This window comes from Formica exsecta, unplaced genomic scaffold, assembly GCF_003651465.1.
Source record: "Formica exsecta isolate Colony F162 unplaced genomic scaffold, ASM365146v1 scaffold115, whole genome shotgun sequence".
In the NCBI taxonomy this organism is placed as follows: domain Eukaryota; kingdom Metazoa; phylum Arthropoda; class Insecta; order Hymenoptera; family Formicidae; genus Formica; species Formica exsecta.
In genome coordinates this window covers 2,860,503-2,878,413 of record NW_021848490.1, presented here as the reverse complement: position 1 = coordinate 2,878,413, position 17,911 = coordinate 2,860,503, and the positions used below count along the sequence as shown (strand labels likewise).

The 17,911-nt window shown below is 29.2% G+C and overlaps 4 protein-coding genes across 5 annotated transcripts in view; 3 read left to right on the top strand and 1 right to left on the bottom strand.

Moving 5' to 3' along the window:
• Positions 1-5,007, top strand: part of LOC115238156 (polyprenol reductase) — a 6,632-nt gene extending 1,625 nt beyond the window's left edge. Inside the window, exons 2-5 of the mRNA XM_029811748.1 lie at positions 3,498-3,738; positions 4,191-4,339; positions 4,432-4,620; positions 4,706-5,007. Of these exons, the coding sequence (XP_029667608.1) occupies positions 3,498-3,738; positions 4,191-4,339; positions 4,432-4,620; positions 4,706-5,007 (881 nt within the window). The remainder of the gene's footprint in view (positions 1-3,497; positions 3,739-4,190; positions 4,340-4,431; positions 4,621-4,705) is intronic.
• Positions 4,863-7,873, top strand: LOC115238130 (TNF receptor-associated factor 6). 2 transcript variants are annotated; one of them, XM_029811703.1, is made up of 7 exons: positions 4,863-5,001; positions 5,083-5,171; positions 5,789-5,848; positions 6,077-6,207; positions 6,295-6,503; positions 6,580-6,697; positions 6,780-7,873. In XM_029811703.1, the coding sequence occupies exons 2-7, from the start codon at positions 5,109-5,111 to the stop codon at positions 7,336-7,338; spliced, it is 1,140 nt and encodes a 379-aa protein (XP_029667563.1). In that variant the 5' UTR covers positions 4,863-5,001; positions 5,083-5,108; the 3' UTR covers positions 7,339-7,873. The 2 variants fall into 2 exon arrangements, with proteins under 2 accessions (XP_029667563.1, XP_029667572.1); XM_029811712.1 differs by lacking the exons at positions 4,863-5,001; positions 5,083-5,171 and adding an exon at positions 5,530-5,676.
• Positions 7,874-10,311: 2,438 nt separating this feature from the next.
• Positions 10,312-12,639, bottom strand: LOC115238139 (tumor suppressor candidate 3). Its single transcript, XM_029811726.1, has 8 exons — positions 12,242-12,639; positions 11,973-12,151; positions 11,770-11,887; positions 11,569-11,709; positions 11,309-11,449; positions 11,071-11,221; positions 10,784-10,949; positions 10,312-10,598 (listed from the first exon to the last, which is right to left on the bottom strand). The coding sequence occupies exons 1-8, from the start codon at positions 12,323-12,325 to the stop codon at positions 10,583-10,585; spliced, it is 996 nt and encodes a 331-aa protein (XP_029667586.1). The 5' UTR covers positions 12,326-12,639; the 3' UTR covers positions 10,312-10,582.
• Positions 12,640-12,898: 259 nt separating this feature from the next.
• Positions 12,899-17,911, top strand: part of LOC115238172 (hyaluronan mediated motility receptor-like) — a 9,559-nt gene continuing 4,546 nt past the window's right edge. The window contains exons 1-6 of the mRNA XM_029811770.1: positions 12,899-13,262; positions 15,911-16,086; positions 16,409-16,693; positions 16,771-16,995; positions 17,072-17,548; positions 17,644-17,826. Of these exons, the coding sequence (XP_029667630.1) occupies positions 13,217-13,262; positions 15,911-16,086; positions 16,409-16,693; positions 16,771-16,995; positions 17,072-17,548; positions 17,644-17,826 (1,392 nt within the window). The 5' untranslated portion in view covers positions 12,899-13,216. The remainder of the gene's footprint in view (positions 13,263-15,910; positions 16,087-16,408; positions 16,694-16,770; positions 16,996-17,071; positions 17,549-17,643; positions 17,827-17,911) is intronic.

Here is a 17,911-nt window from a genome sequence, read left to right as displayed (position 1 = left end):
TATTTATTTATTTTTATATTTATCTATCAAATACAACTAACATCATGGAGAAGAGTGATTTATGATAAAAAATGCTGGGAGGAAGAGAATGTAAAATTTCTAGTTTTATAATGTAGCAATGTTTTATATATGTAGCATGTAATAAAAAATCAGAAATTTTATATAAATTTTCATTTTTTTATTTTTGTTTTCTATGCCACTCGTACAAAATAGAAATATGCGAATTGATGAACTATTTCAGTAGCGGTATCAAACCCGATTGTACCATACAGAGTACAGATGAATTATTTAAGTAGCGATATTGCTACTTAATTAAATATTTGCATTACATTAGATATTTGCATAAACAATACGTGTATAAATTTTTATTGAGCATATTATATGCCATTGTTGCAATAATCTGTATTACACGAAAAGTGGAACGTTGCATTAATTCTATCACAAAGACTTTCTAAGGAGAAACTTTAATTCACGTAAATTCAACATATTCACAATTAACTGATGTTTACTAACAAACTGATATTTTGTCTGCATAAGAGGTCAGCGATCAGTTACTTTCTAGCAAATAATAAAGTAAGGAGAAATTGTTGTCATTTAGATATGCTCAGTAACGCATAATAACGATATTTTCTGTTTAGATCTTGCCGCATACACAGTTTATGAATATGGAAAGTAAATATGCAATGTGATAATTATTCACCGAAGAAATTCGAACAACAGTTCGTCTGATTCACGCAACGAATTCCTCTTCCGCACCTTTTCCTCTAGCTTTTCTTCTTCAAAAATTTTTCACATAGAAAATATCTTATATCTATAATTTATATAACCATCGCGCATTTTATATACAGGGTGTTAAAAAAAAACCATTCAATATTTATATAGTATGGTGTGTCCTATCTACCATATAAATATTGAATGGTTTTTTCGAATACTCTATATGTATATATAAGTTTCTAATAAAAAGTATATTTTCCGTGTTTTGTAAAAAATTAGATATCTTGACGTGAGCTTGTACGTGAGCTTTGTACTTTTACCAATTAATCTTTAAAAAAACAAACTTGATAAACGCGATGCGATACTAATTGAAGATCAGCAGTCCATTGTGAAAAATGACATGCAGATATAATACAAAGCTTCAATATAATTCAACGGAAGATAATACTGAGAGAGTTTTATACTTGCTTTTAATAAATCGCAATTTTTCGCAATTTACGAAAAATATCACATTTACTTATCATTTTAATATAATCATTAGTCAGGGATGCGGCCTCGCAATGATTTCATTAATATATTATGCATATACTGTAGCGGCAAACGAATAGTCTCTTTTTTATAAATATTCTTCAGAATTTTTTAAAATCTCGATATAAATCTCTTTAAATATTTTTATATAATACAACATATTTAAACAAATATTTTTATATAATTTGTTTAAAACTAATCGGAAATAGAAGATTTTTCTGATTTATTTAAAATCTGTATTAGCCACATTTCTGTCATGTTTTACTTTTTGCAGGATATCCTACTGATTTCTCTTACAAGGATTAGAACCAGTATAATCTTGGCAAATTTAATTTTCTGTAAATATTATATATTTTACGTATGAATATTTATATTATTTAAATATATAATTTATATATAATAATATATAATTTATATTATCATGATTAATATCAATAGAAATCATTTAGATTTAGTATGTCTGCGGCAATGAAAGATCATACCGGTATTGAGAGATTCAATCCTTGCCCTAGCACAATAAAAATGAAAGTCGCTAATCGACACTATTACCTTTCAATGTGTGCCTGGCGATGAAGTGGTACGTCTGTGTGCATATAATTGAAGAACCCACTAACTCAAATCCATCCGAACTTGACCACTTGACCACATCCGTTTAACTCATAGCTTTCACACGTGCTATGCTCGTTCAATTACGATCGCTTACTCGTAAAATCCATATCACGGTCAACAGGCATCGCGGAAAGCGACTTTAGAATATTTTATTGGTAAGAAACACGAGGGCGCTTACCTAACGTAATATTTTTCATCCAAACGCGGACGAGAGAAAGACAAAACGACGCTCATCCAAATGCGCGTCTCTTTTAGCGACGAAATCCTGATGTCCCCTTGCATCTTCGCGTGTCAGCCCTGCTTCCACTGACGATATCCGCTTCGGCGATGTCATGCACACGGTATGGTAAAGATATTACGCGATATTATATATGCACGCTATCCTCCTTTCCACGACGATCCCCATCATTAGAACCGAGGAGAAACGAGAGAAGATGTTGAACTACATACGCATGATTAAATGCCTCAAGTTTGTAGCAGCGAGACATTCGATTTTACCTACTTTGATAGCTCCATTTTTCCGGTAAATTAACGAGGGATTAAACAGCGAAAGTAAATGCGACTGCTTCTGTTTCTGCGTATCAAACTTTGATTTCTCTCTGTCTAATTCAAAATAAAACTTGTAGTTTAAAAAAAAAAAAAATATTAAAATTCTCTATAAATAAATTATTCTTTGTTGTAAAAGATTTTGTGTGCCAAAGTTAATATCGCTGAAAGAATACTTAAGGGTACCATCTAAGATATCAGACGAATATATAAAGAATATTTTATGTATTTTCTCCAAAAGTATATTGTTTAGAAAAATAATTTACAGACTTTTATATGTGACAAGACTTTAATCATAAAACAGGCAATCACAAGAAGAATACGAAAGAAGAGAACGCATTTATATACAACATATTTCTTACAATATTGTTGTTAATTGACATCGGTTATCTCTTCTCTAAATGATGTAAATTAATCATTTGACGAGATATTAATAGTTGACTGTCGTTATGATATCTGACTTAAAATCTAGATGTTGGTTCATAATGTTTGCTGAAATTATAAGCGAATCCGTGTTCTCACAACGAAGTTAATAGAAAGTTAACTACTATAGCCTTGTTAGTTTCATAATAAAATCGAGGATTGCTTGTTATGATCATGATATGCTTGTTCTCCCCCCCCCTCCCCCTCCCCCGCTGGCATAATACAATATTGTTGTTACCGCTGCCTTGCAGTTTCCATTCGCTTACTTTCAAGAATAAGAATGAATTATTGCGATAAATATAGCAGAAAAATATTTTCTATCAATCATTTGTATGCTTCAACTTTCAGAAAGTAGTACTCGAATTTTGTATATTTGATTTGTATAATATATGTAAACGTATTTTTTTTAAATTACATACATTAGATGAATTACGAATATCAAAAAAATTGTTTTGTGCTTAAATTTAAATATTAAAATTGAAATTGTTAAAAATGATTTACATATTTGTACACATGTCAGACATATGTTAGAAGAAAATAACATGGTAATTTAAAGATGGATTTTGTAAAAAGTGAAATATTAAAAATTATCGTCTAACAATGATACTTATCATTACACATATCACATTAAACACATATCGAAAATTTTTTATATTGATTCTTAATTTTTTTTACAGGGTCATCGTACATATATATACATGTATATATTAACATGTTCAGCATAACAAATCAAGTAATGGATGTAAACATAGTATACTATGTTCTAATTTTTGAATCAGTTTCTATCGGATCGATAAGTTTATTAATTAATTATGTGGAACCCTATTTACCTATTTTTATATCTCGTGGTTTTCGCTTTGGGAAGTGTAGCTCGAAGACTCATCACGCTTTATTAACAAAACTCGAAATACCCAAAAAGTAAGTTAAAAAAAGTAAATAATAATATAACTCTTTGAAAATGAAATAATAATTAGGAACCAATAAGAACTAGAGTGCAAATTAACGATGCATATATTAATATTCTCTGAATATATCTAGAAAATTAATTCTTGAAATTTAATTGTGTGTCTTTCTTTTTCTCAATTTGAAATTATTTTTCATATTATATCGTTTCTAATCGAAGAGAGTGTACTACGCGCACAATTAAGTTCCAAGAGTTTAATTTTTAGAAACATTTGATGATTACGTATCGACAACCTGCGCTTTAATTCTCTTGATTAGCCGTTATTATTTATGTAATAAGTTAAAACATATAAATAAATTTCTTTTTTCAAAAAATATTATATAACTTATCGTAATTATTAAAAGCGCTTTCTTTTCTACTTAATGCTTTGGCAATATCTATAAGTTCAATTATTTTGAATTTTTAGACGGTTTGGACATTTTTATATAATCTCTGGACCAATACTGTTATTTTTATTTTACTTTGCATTAAACAAATATTTCTATAATGAAAATGCTCCCGAAATTGTACTTTCATTATTGGATATATTATTTGGGACATCAAGAAAGGCTTTAGGTATGCATTTGCATTATCTGGGAATTATTAATGTTTTATAACAAATTTATATATATGTATATGTAAATGTGTGTATGTAATTATCATTTTAGTACCAGTGGAAAGTATAATTCTGGCTATTTTCGTGTTTTCCATACATATCTGGAAACGAATATGTGAAATGTATTATATTTGTGTATTTAGCGATCAAAAAATAAATATATTCCATTATATACTTACATTCTTGCATTATATAACGACATTAGTATCTTTAATTGGGGAGTCTGAAGGATTTGTTAGAGGTATATCCTTATGTGAAAATTTCCAGATATATTAAACATGCTATTTTTTTGTGCGATTTATAATCTGTAATCTCTTTCTTGCCAGACTCGCATACGGATTTGTCCTTGCATAAATTGACAATTGCACAATTGGTGTATGCATTTATATTTTTATGGTCAACATATATGCAACTTGAAAGTAATTTTATTCTTGCAAGATTGCGTAAGAATCAATATGGTGATGTTGTGACTAAAGAGCACAAAATACCGATCGGCGGACTATTTAATTATATATCAAATCCGTTGCAACTAACGGAAATATTAATGTATTTAATGTTATCTGGAATCCTCTGGCAAGCTTCTACATTTCATTATGTCACTCTTTTTGTTATAATAAATCAGGTATGAAACAGCGAGTTTTATATTTCTCTTTTTTTCAATAATGTAAATTCAAAGATGTAAATTATTTTTATCTTTTCGCAGATTGAATGTGCAATTTTATATGATCAATGGTATCGAAACACTTTCAAGAATTATCCAAAAGAGAGAAAAATTTTGATTCCTTACATCTGGTAATTTAAAACATGTATCTTTAACTTAATGTTTTTTAGCATAAGTTATTAATATTTATATTATATAAAATATACACATCTTTAATTTTTTTACATTAAATTTTTTGTACATTAATTATGTTAAAAATAAACGAATAAATAAATAATCATGTGTTACACATATTTTTTTACATTTATCATATTCATTATTATGTGCGTATGTATACGAGATGAAATGAGAGGAGTAGTTGATCAACATTGATTATTACTTACTATTCTATTATCACAAGAATAGCAAGGCTCTTCTGGTAACGTAATAATATACCATATATGTGCTTTCATAATTCTGTGATACTTATTATCACCAGAGTAGCAAAGCACTTCTGGTAATGCAGAAATATACTATAAGAAGATTCCAATTGTATGTTCCACTAATTTACTATAATATGTTGAATCGAAAGGTATAATGTCAAAAGAGTGTGCTTTCATAATTCCGTGATACTTTTATAAAATTGTAAAATTTGTAGTAAGTTTTTTCCTATAATAAAATATTGCTTATATGTAACAAAATGAAAAATAGTTTACTACAGTGTAATCATGTTGATTTTGTTATCTAAAATTTAATAATCTTATTGCAGGTGATGGAGACACCAAACAGCGCGTCTATATCTGCTAAAATCGCCGAGGAAAGTGTAACCGTACGTATTTTTTCAGTTATTTATAAAAACTAAGATATTCTTTTTTTCTTATGATAGTTCCAACGGCTTTTCTATGATTGTTTGTTAAATAAAAAATTAATTTTTGATTATCAGACAAAACTAATCTCCATTGCTGACTTTCACAATATCATACCTGCATTTGCTGTAAAATTTTATACTAATATGGTCGTTCATTTGTAAATCCATTTGCAATTTCGTTACACACAGTGTCATGAGAACATCAAAGGCTACGTAGAGCCTAGATTCGAGTGTCCCATTTGTCTAACATGGCTACGCGATCCAGTTTTAACATCTTGCGGACATAAATTCTGTTCACAGTGCATTTATACTTGGCTTGAGTAAGTTGTATTTTATTTCAAAATCATTTATGTGTCAAGATCAATTTATCATTGCATACAAGTTAATTGTTGATCATAAATTATCAGGAAAGAAGGTGCTTGTTGTCCAGTCGATAGTCGACCCTTGAGATGTGGGAATGATCTCTTTAGAGATCTTTATACTAGTAGAGAGATTTCTCAGAAACGTACAACTTGTCCTTATCAGCAATTTGGTTGCCAAGTAGAATTATCTCCTGTGGATATGGAAACACATATCAGTCAGTGCACTTATAGAAGAAATCTTCCAGAATCTCAAGGTATATTTTACATATAAAGTCAAAGATATAAACTGTTCCAATTTTCTTTTAATGTATTTTGATAATTGTTCGGCAGTACAAAATACCAATAATGCAATGTCAGAGGAATCAAAATTATGGGATCCCCCTCCAAAGAATGGGACACAGATTGCAAACGAAGAAGAACCTTCTCCCGATTGGCAACAGTTGCTCAAGTATTTTAAATATAAATTATATAGATACTGTGTTTTCATATTACATTAAAATATATGTAAAAATTATAAACTTTACTTCTAGAAATCTGTATGAAAGGATAGTAGTCTTGGAACAGGAAAATCGCGAGCTCTCTATAACAGTGTCTAATCAGAAAAATCAGCTTGCAATTATGTATCTACGAAATTGCAATGGAATTTACATATGGAGATTACAATCCTTCCAAGAGAAACTCACGGCTATGATTAACGATCCACTAAAAATGTTTTATAGTCCGGGTTTTTACACGAGTTCGAATGGATATAAGATCTGCGCCAGAATTAATATATCCTCTAAAGACTCGAATTATCTATCTTTGCTTTTGCACATTATGAAATCGGAGAACGATGATGGTTTAGACTGGCCGTTTAATGGCACAATGCACTTTGTATTAGTACATCCGCAAGATTCGGAGAAAAATATATGCGAAATAACATCGTCGAGACCAGATCTCGAAGCGTTTCGAAAACCCACGTGTGAATTGAACAAACGTAGCTTCGGTTATACCGAATTTGTACGCATATGCGACATATCCAATTTTCTGCAAAATAATAGTTTAATTTTTAGAATAGAAGTTCGCGCGCACAATTTAACATATTCTTAATATGAATATGTATTTAGAAATATTTTTTGCTATCTTGCTAGTTTAATATCGTAGTATGTTAAAGCTAATGCTAAGTAATCATTGTAAACTAAAACGAAGAATAATCACATTTTTCTTACAAATATATAATATATATATATATATATGAATATAATGTTTTATCGATCCATAATAAAATATTTTTTTCTTTAAATGTATCTTCATCATATTTGACCTTGTTAAATACATATATATTATATAGTTTCCCTATTTATTCTGCAGCTATATTGAATTATGATGTTAGAAGCGTGTAACATTTTTCTTATAAAAAATGTCGAAATAAATTAATTCATTCATATGTACTATTCGCGCTTGATATAGTACAAGTTGCTAACATACGCCGAAATTACTATTTATTATCCTGTATATTAGTAAATGCATATCTAACTTAATCTCTTTGTATGCGTCCTATATTTTCAGTATGAAATTTACAGCAATTGATTTCTCTAGATTTACAATTATTTATTGCTCCTTACACACAATCAGAAAAAAAATTGTTAGTATATTTTATTAATTTATACAATTTATTTGTCAAATCTATTTATATATATATATGTGTGTGTGTGTGTGTGTGTGTGTGTGTATTTACGAGTTCGCGTATAAATACAAAACCTCTAACAAGATATTCTCTATAGCAAAAAAGTATTATGTTATCGCAAGGACACCAGGATAACACGTACGATGTCAGTAGATTTTAATGAGTCTAAAAGGTAAGTCGAAAATTAAAATGTCACAAGGACTAGAAACTTTTTACATTCTTTTCTTCCAGCATTTTTTATCATAAATTATTCTTCTTCATGATGTTGCTTGTGTGTGATAATTGAATATTATCAGCTATCAAACACAAGTAACATAAAGTGATAATTACATCGAAAGTAGACAGTTAAATTTTTATACTTAGCTATCAAACATAAATAATATTATCGAGAAGAGTAATTTATGATAAGAAATGATGGAAGGGAAAAAGAATATAAAATTTCTAATGTTATAAATAGCATGTAATTGAAAATAAGGAATCTTATGTCAATTTTTATTTTTTTACTTTCGTTTTCTAAGCTCCTCGTGTAAAATAGAAATGTGCGAATCCTTTTTCAAAATAGAAATATGAAATGAATTTCAGTAGTGATATCAAACCCGCTCGTACGAATAAATAAATATACCGAGTAGAGTTAATTATTTAAGTAGTGATATCACTATTTAATTAGATATTTGCATTGTATTAGATATTTGCATACAATATAAATGTTTATAAATGTTTGTTGAAGCAAAATTATATGCTATTGTTACAGCAATCTGTATTGCACACCTCTATTCTTTGTTGGCCACCCTGCTAATTTTAACCGTCGGTTTATCTTATTTAGCCGGACTCGGTGAAATTGGATCTAAAGGAGAAAGTACAGCTCACCTAAATTCATCATATTCATAGTTTCCTCATCAGTTTACAAACATTACTAACAAAGAAATGGATATAAATATTATACGTTATGTTTTCATTTCATCTGCATTGATTATGGTGTTATGTGGATTACTATCCAAGTATATACATGCTTATTTACCTCTAACTATAGCAGATATTTTGTATAGCAAATATGTTGCCACAAAGACACATAATATGATATTAACCAATTTTAATGTGCCCAAAAGGTAAGTTAAAAATTAAAATATTACAAAAATAATTACTATACAATTTATTGTATATTTAATAATAAATTATATTATTAAAAATATTTTTTGAAAAAATAAATTTTATATATGTATATATATACACACGCTTTAATAAGTAAACATTTTTAAATGTTCTTTTTTAGATGGTTTAGACATTTTTATATTTTTTCTGGACCAGCATCAACTATTACACTTTGTTTAATTTTGTACAAATTTCTGTTGAATGGGAATATACCTGAAATTGTATTTGCATTATTGGATATGTTATTGGGAGCATCAAGAAAATCTTTAAGTGTGCACTTCTTTTATGTGGAAATTATATTATCAATCATCTAGAAATGTATATATGTGTATAACTATAGTTGATTATTCTTTTAGTACCAGCAAAAAATGTAATTCTAGCCATTGTTATATTAAATATACAATGTTGGAAAAGAGCTTATGAGACATGTCATGTTAATGTATTTAGCGATCAAAAAATGAATATAAGTACTTATTTGATTGGCTTTATACATTATGCAGGAATATTTCTATGTATAATAGGCGAATCTGAAGGATTTATTAGAGGTATATTTTCGAAAATTTTCGCAAATATACTGTCTTTTATCAATTCATAAAAATTGTTTTAATTCCAGATTCACATACAAGTGTAATCTTGTACAAATTAACAACCATAGAATTAATCTGTATGCTTATATGTTTATGGTCATCATACATGCAACTTAAAAGTAATTTTATTCTTGTGGGATTACGTAAAAATCAACATGGCGATGTCATAACTAAAGAGCACAAGATACCATTTGGTGGATTATTCAAGTATATATCAAATCCATTGCAACTTACAGAAATAATTATATACATAATGTTATCTGTGATTCTTTGGCAAGCTTCTACATTCCATTACATCACTATTTGGGTTATAACAAACCAGGTACAAAGAATAACTCTATGTATTTTTTCCTTGTCTTGATAAAAGCTAAGAATACAAATAATCTCTTTTTAGTTGGAATGTGCAATTCTGTCCCATAAATGGTATCATACAACTTTCAAAAATTATCCAAAAGAAAGAAAGATTTTAATTCCTTATATCTGGTAAGAGAGAGAAATATCATAGAAGAACCAGGCATTTATATATCATTTTCTGAGGATAGCACACACACACACACATATATGAATCAATAATTGATATATGTATACATGATCTACTATATATGTATATGTAAATATATTTATAGTTATTATATGTTAATGAATAAAATGCACACTGAATTAAGAGGTTCAATAAGTTTTCACTATTGTATTAATTTAAATACATATTTTCATATAATAGCGCTTATTTCAAGAACAGTAATATTAAATATGGATTTTTTTACATTACATACAATACAATAAAGATATTGATACAACAATTATAACAATATATAATTTTTTACCCTTTATTTGTGTAAAATCTTCTTGATTTCCTATTCCATACCAAATTGCCAAATGTTTCGCATTATAGTGGAAAATGTATGAAAATGTTTTTTCTATACGTATCTAGTTATTTGAACAATAAGCTGAAACAGACAAATTATTCTTCCCTGGGATACGAATGTAACAACAATTCTTACAAAGATTGAAACATGAAGCATGATGATATTGTGTGATATATCTTTTTTCAATATTTCCAACAATATCACCATGCTCCAACATAAAATGTTTATATTAATTTATATCTAGATAAAATGTTTTACATACATACCTATATGGATAGCCTTGTGCTTTGTTCCTAAATATTGATAGAAGAAGACTAAAGAAAATTGCAACTAATCCCAAACCTATCACAGCAAATATCCTGCGCTTTTTAACATCACCTTTACGAGCAGCAGCCTCAGTCATTAGAATCATTCCTAATACTACTGCTCCATCTTTTCATATACAATTAAGGTCTATGTTATAATATAAGTGCAAATTCAATTTTCTGTATCTTTATATAGATCTTTTTTAAATGAAGTAATTTCTTAAAAAATTTATAGAGAAAAAGGATACTTATAACCATAACAATGTAGGTTTCTAATACAAACTGTCCTTGAGAAGATCCATGAATATAAGCTACATTTCCATTTGGTACCTTGTGGATAAAAGGTGGACCTCTAATATGATTCCACATTTGTCCAGATGTCATAGTTAAACTGAAGAACTAGAAACGCAAGTAAATCAAAATTTTTGTTTAAAAAGTAACAAAAAAATTTATATATATATGTATAATCATAAAAAATATACCTACCAAAGCACCAAGACCCCAAATGGTTTTGTTATAAATAAAGTCCAAGTTGTTACGTCTCAGATATAGGAAACCTCCTATGAGAACTAACAACATTACTACTGCTACTGTGCCAGAGTAATTCGGTGGTCTAAATACCCTGATCTGTAATTAAAAATATATATAAAATATTACTATTACAAAATTAAATAAAATAAATATTACAAATAGCACGATTTCAATGCAATGAATGTGACATATTGAAAAAACTGTAACAGTATTACCTGAATATCCGTACGTTCACCAATCCATTTTGCTATCGCTTCTGCTGCAAATCCTACTCTCTGGATATCCATAGTATCAGCAGGCTTTGGTTTCCCTTTGGGTGGAAAATGCATATACACCGGTGCAGTGTTCAACTTCATCTATAATCAGTTCTGCGTTAATCATATTCTCTAGCAGTTTTGTAAATATTTTTTGCTTACCAATTGAAACACATCCGATCCTTCATCAAAGTCAATAGAAGCAAAGAATAACTTGTTGGAGTACACCTGAGAGTATCGAAATGAATTGGCTACTATCGTAAATTCATCATTGGCATGCCTAAGATTATGACAAGAACAATGATTTAATACATTTATACTCTCTGTAACAGTCTATTCACGAGAATAGATACATGTCAGTTTACCTGCAAATCTGACATTGCCTCTGAGGTGCCATGGCAGTAAACATAACTACAATAGAATAATTTCTCGGAGTAGCTTTGATATATTGTTTAAATTTTGGCCCATTGAATTTCAATACTGATCTCTTCATAGCCATTTCCATCAGTTGTTGCACACGCTCCGTCAAGGAGGAACCTTGATTCTGTGAGGAAAAAAAAATAATATTTTAGAAACACATGTGGGGAGACTTGACTTGCAAATAATGGTGAATGGAATATCAAGAAATCCTCACGTTTTTCGTTCTGTACTGACAGGCGACATAGCCTAAGCTCAAAACGAATAGAACCAGGAATGTAATATAAAGTTTATACTTCATCGCGAACGAAAGATTAATATACCACGAAATTTACAACGAGAAACAAGACCGGCGATCACAATATGCATTAACTCGTGTTAGCAGCCATTGGTATATTGATAATCGCGTGGACTACGATATTGTGCGAAGCCTTATTGGTCCATCGAATACAACGTGGCATTTGACATATTTCACGTGTTATTCCTTTTACAGTATTTAGACCTGCATTTTCGCTTGTAATTGTTAAAAAGCATAGAAAGTTAATAAATATCTTTGTTTTGCTTCCACTTTACATATTTGAAATATTTTCCACAATTTAGAGTTTATATCCAATATTTGCAGGAAGGAAATAGGAGAGAGAGAGAGAGAGAAAGAAAAAAAATATTACAAGAAAATATGCTTAATTCTATTAATAATATATAATAAAAATAATTGGATAATAATTTATCTAATAATCGAATAATTCATAAAATATTCATATTCTCCAAAGTGCAGTGCAATTTACACTATGCATCTATGCAAAGTGCAGAGACGTACGATGACGCAAGCAAACAGATCCACCGCTGATTGGTCGCTTGCGCAACGGGCACGCAACCTATACGACGAATCGCCAGCATTCTCGCGGTTCGTAACCGTCATTTCAAATCGAATATAACCGATCCGGCGACAAGTCGTGTCAAGAGTCCTGGAAGCGAGCAGTGTTCTGTTCGATGCGATAAAGCGCGGGTCGCATCTCCTTCCTCGCTCAAGCGGGGTACGTGACGTAGAAGACCATCAACGGTAAGAAAAAAAAAAAACGTTGATCGGTGCCAACGGCCATTGCTTCTTATCGTGCGCGTTCCCCTTGGTAACAAACTCGCAGAGCGAATTTGGATTTGTTGATTAAAGAATATACACGCACGATAAGGCGATATGTCTTTCTCCAAGGCGAGGATACAACGGTTCAACGAACTTGGAAGTAAGTTGTTTGTTGTAACAGGTAACAAGGACTTGTTGTGTCGACAGTGTGTGGCTTTTATTGGTTGATTAATCCTGCTTGACAGTTTCTTATTTATATTTATATACCTAGAAGAGAATGATGGAATTCTATCTTCGATTGCACATGTGTTTTTCGGACACTGTAAAATATATATAATGCATGGCGTCTTGACGGTTTTTTTTTTCGAACGTGTTTTTATCAATATATACGGTGGTGTAGTTATATATTCGTTGCTTTTTTAATTCTTATAAATTTTTTAAAATAATTAACAATACAGTTTTTACTATGAGGTTTTTTTTTTTAATGAAATGCTTAATTAATATCTATGTCAATATACAATTGATTGATAAGATAAACTTTTTTTTATTGCATCAAATTTCTTTAAAATGAGCTTAAAAAATTATATGAAATTTGTCTTTATAATATTTTGCGTAATTGTGTTAATGTATAATTTCGAATATGTATGTGGCGGGAAAACCTTGATGCCGAGAGATAGAGACATATATATTATATGTATATTCATTTACTACACTACGCTCGATAAATTTTTTTTTTTTCCGTTATAAATTAAACTAACATTCTAATGGAACTGATATTATTATTATGTGATTGTATTGCATTGTTCTGTATTTTTTATTTTTTTTATTAAAGTAAAAAGTTATACTTGCATGAAGAAGTATTGAAACAAATATTTATGTTACAAAACGTTTATGTTTATAAAACGCATTTGTATGTCGTTTTCTTATATCTATTTGTGCATTTTGTATTTTTCCAGGTTTACCCATTTTGCGTAATTGTGTTAATGTATAATTTCGAATATGTATGTGGCGGGAAAACCTTGATGCCGAGAGATAGAGACAGAGAGAGAGAGAGAAAGAGAATTCCACATATGTGTGTACATATGATATGAAATATGAAACTTTAATAGATAAGAATATATGGGGTGGACGCAAAGTTCGTCTCGCTTTTGCATCAACTTTTACGCTTTGTATATATATATATATATATATATATATTATATGTAGGAGATATCCTGAATCAAAAGATTCAAATATCCCTTTAATGATTAATTTCTTAGGTTGTATATTAAGTCGAATATAACATAGTCTTCAATTGAAATCATCATTATCTATCTAAACTTTTGAGTTCTTAGTATAATATCTTTAGCAGTCTTAAAACTCAAACAAAAAAGAATTTTTCAAATAATTATATTTTGTATTATTTAAAATTATATCTAAAGAATGTAGTTTTATTATTTATGTCTATGCTTTTTAAAATATAATTCTCGAAAAATCTATTTTTTTTTAAATTATTTATAAATTAAAAATTTTGGATGATTTTTTAAAATATCGTTGCTAAGAAAAATTGATTTAAGTTGAGCGCTAAGAGTGATCAAAAGAAGATTCAAGCTCTCTTTTTGAAACACTTTATATAATATATTAGTTCTATTATATTATATAAAATAATCTTTTTACGTAAATCGATATTACAAAGAGCTACATTGTATTCTGTGATTATATATATATATATAATACACAATTTACATATACTAAATAAAAAATAACTGTATTATTTTTACAATATAAAAAAGTAAATACAAATAATTCCTGTTATATATGATGCATATATTTCTAATATATTGCTATTACACACACGCACAAAAACGCTCAAAAGTTTTTTCATTATAAATTTTATTCTTAAAATGCATGTAAGAGGTAATAATGTGAAATCGATTATGAGAGACACATATGTCCTATTTTAGTTAATTTAAATCAACCACAAAAAAAAAACATGATTACACGATCTGTTTAACATATTCTTCAATCACATCTGTTTTTTTATTGTGATTATTATTCTCGCCATTTGTGTTTTTACTTTCCTTGCAAAGTCTTCTTATCCCATTGTGTAAATAACTTCAAGTAAAAAAGAGATAAACCATATCATATTTTACATTCGTTATTTTTTTCTTATATTTTATATATCGTTGTGTCTCTCTCGATCTAGGGACCTTTAAATTTCATATATTGATCCCCGCAAAGAGAACGCGCGGCAGACAATAAAAGAAGAAGACGTTTTATCGCGTATGGACACGATGGGGTGATGGGGTGGGAACATTGCCGGCTCTACACCTGGTTATGCTACGACCCCATAGAGATGTATCCCTCGCATTTAGAACAGCTGTCTTTCCCATTTGCGCCTGTTTCTCCCCATGCGCGCCAAAAGGAAGTCTATTTAACCGCGTCTTTCCTCTTCTTTGTCCTTGCGTTGCGCAGTTACACGATATTACACAATATTATTACTTATAAAAATAGTTCTTATAAATCTGCCAAGTTTGAATTTACACATATTCTAATAATTCTAATAAATATTCTAATAAATATAGATCTAATAATTCTCTTGTACAATCAGAAATTAAAATATTACAAAGATAATATATATATATGCAATTTTTTTAAAATCATTAAAATATGTTAATAGCATCAACACATTTGTTTTATAGCAAAATATGTATTTCCAGATGATATCGACAGATCAATAATGATATAATATTAAGATCTGCAACCGAAAAAATGATTATTTAAATAGATTTTGCATGTTATTTATTAAGGTATGTTACGATTTTGCAGGCGAAGCACCTCCGCCAGGCGCTTACGATCCGAAATTCGACAATAAAGTAAAAGGATTTGTTATCGAGAAATCTGATAGATTTTTAGATGCTAAAAGCACAAGTAGCGCGGAATGCAATGCTTCGATTGCATCAGGAAAGAGTAATACAACTACATCGACTTCTCTTTTTCGAGCGGTAAGACTTATCGTAAATTTCGTCGCCGATTGAATTGCAATATTGAAACAAAGCTTTGCTTATAGAAATACATAATATAGAATGAACAACTACAAGGAAAGAATTGTGTATATATTGTTATTGATTAATCTGTAAATATATATGGAGTTTTTTTAATATGATTCTTCACAGTTTCTGATTAACTAGTTTGACAACATAGAGTCTATTTGAATGAGAAAATGTATAAAAATATGCCAGATTGTTTTTGAGATGTTACTATGTTAAAATATATTCCTGAACTTGAATATATTGTAAAATTAATTACAATCATATTTTTATATAGCCTCAATTGCCGCGGAAACGATTGATCACGAAACCAACGGAGCCTTCTAAAACAAAAAATGAACACACATTTTTGAACAGAAATCAAAACATGAAATATGAATCCAACCAACAACTTGCGGATCTTCAAGTAGAATGTTTGAATAAGGACAAGACTATACAGGAACATGAGAGGCACATAGAGGAAATGAAGGAAGATGTGCGGAAATTAGAAGCCGAGATAGAGAAACTGCACAAGAAACAAAATGAAATGGAAATGCAGCATACGGAAGATATAGAAGCAATGGTTAATACGATATTTCCAAATAGAAGAGTTATTTATTATTTACCAATGTCAATATTGTTATGTTTTTTAATTTGCAGGCTAAATTGCAACAAGAAATAATAAACAATCATGATGATAAGCATCAAGCAGAAGCGCAACTGCTTCGCTCTCAATTATTAGAAGTATCCGAAGAAAAAGAACAAGAGATCTCAATGCGAAAGACAATGGAAATAGAACTTAGAAATCATGCAACCGAATTATCAAGAAGAATAATAATATTAGAAGCTGAATTGTGTGCCAAGAAAGAAGAGAAAAAAACAATGGTAAATTAGATTGTTTTATTTTAAAAAAGCGTGATATATAAGTTGCTATACTAAAAATTATATTTTTTTTCAATAGATTGAAAATCTTGAAATGCGTATTGAAGAATTATTAAACACGTTAAAAGCAATAAAACACGATCATGATACCAAAATTGGATTATTACAAAAAGAAAAGAGTCAGCTCGATGTTTGTGTTACGAATTTGACTCAAGAACGATCTAATCTTGAATCTAAATTGGAAATAAAACAGAATGTTATTTTGGAACTTCAAGCTCAGTTATCTGCTCTACAGTGTGAATTAGATGAACTTAAAGCGGAATACGAGAAACTTGCTGACGATTCCATTAAACGAATTTCCGATCTTACTGACAAACACGAGAAAGAAATTCAACATTTGAAAAATGACTTTATGAAAGAAAAGGAAAAATTATTAACAGAAAGTAAAATTTATAAGACATGTGAATCAGAAGCAAAAGTGAAAGCAAATGAAATAGAAGAAACAAATTCTTTTCTTGTAGAAGAATTAGAGGATCTTCAAAGACTTTATAAAGATGTGTGTATCTTCTGTATGTGTATATACATATATACACATGTTATAGAAACTACTATTTTAATCATCTAATTTTTTAATTTTCTTATTTATTTTAGGCCTGCCATCGATTGCAACAGGCTCAAACCGAATTGGACCTCTCGAATGAAAAACATATTATTACAATAGAAAAGTATAAACAGAATTTGACTGATATGAGAAATACACATATAGAGGATAAGTTGCAACTAGAGCAATTGTTGGAGAATACCAAAAAAGAACATTTGACAGAACTAGAAAATGTATGATGATATGAAAGTTTTCATTTTAATTGTAGCAAATGTGTATTTTTGTGTAATTGTTTATTTTTATATAATACTTATACAT

Bases quoted from the DNA above. Each gene is read 5' to 3' on its own strand.
- LOC115238130 (XM_029811703.1), top strand. From the start codon at position 5,109: ATGGTATCGAAACACTTTCAAGAATTATCCAAAAGAGAGAAAAATTTT. The intron at 5,849-6,076 runs GTACGTATTTTT...CGTTACACACAG, and splicing joins TCGCCGAGGAAAGTGTAACC to TGTCATGAGAACATCAAAGG. The intron at 6,504-6,579 runs GTATATTTTACA...ATTGTTCGGCAG, and splicing joins AAATCTTCCAGAATCTCAAG to TACAAAATACCAATAATGCA.
- LOC115238139 (XM_029811726.1), bottom strand. From the start codon at position 12,325: ATGAAGTATAAACTTTATATTACATTCCTGGTTCTATTCGTTTTGAGC. The intron at 11,888-11,972 runs GTAAACTGACAT...TCATAATCTTAG, and splicing joins AGGCAATGTCAGATTTGCAG to GCATGCCAATGATGAATTTA. The intron at 10,950-11,070 runs GTATCCTTTTTC...GTATATGAAAAG, and splicing joins CTACATTGTTATGGTTATAA to ATGGAGCAGTAGTATTAGGA.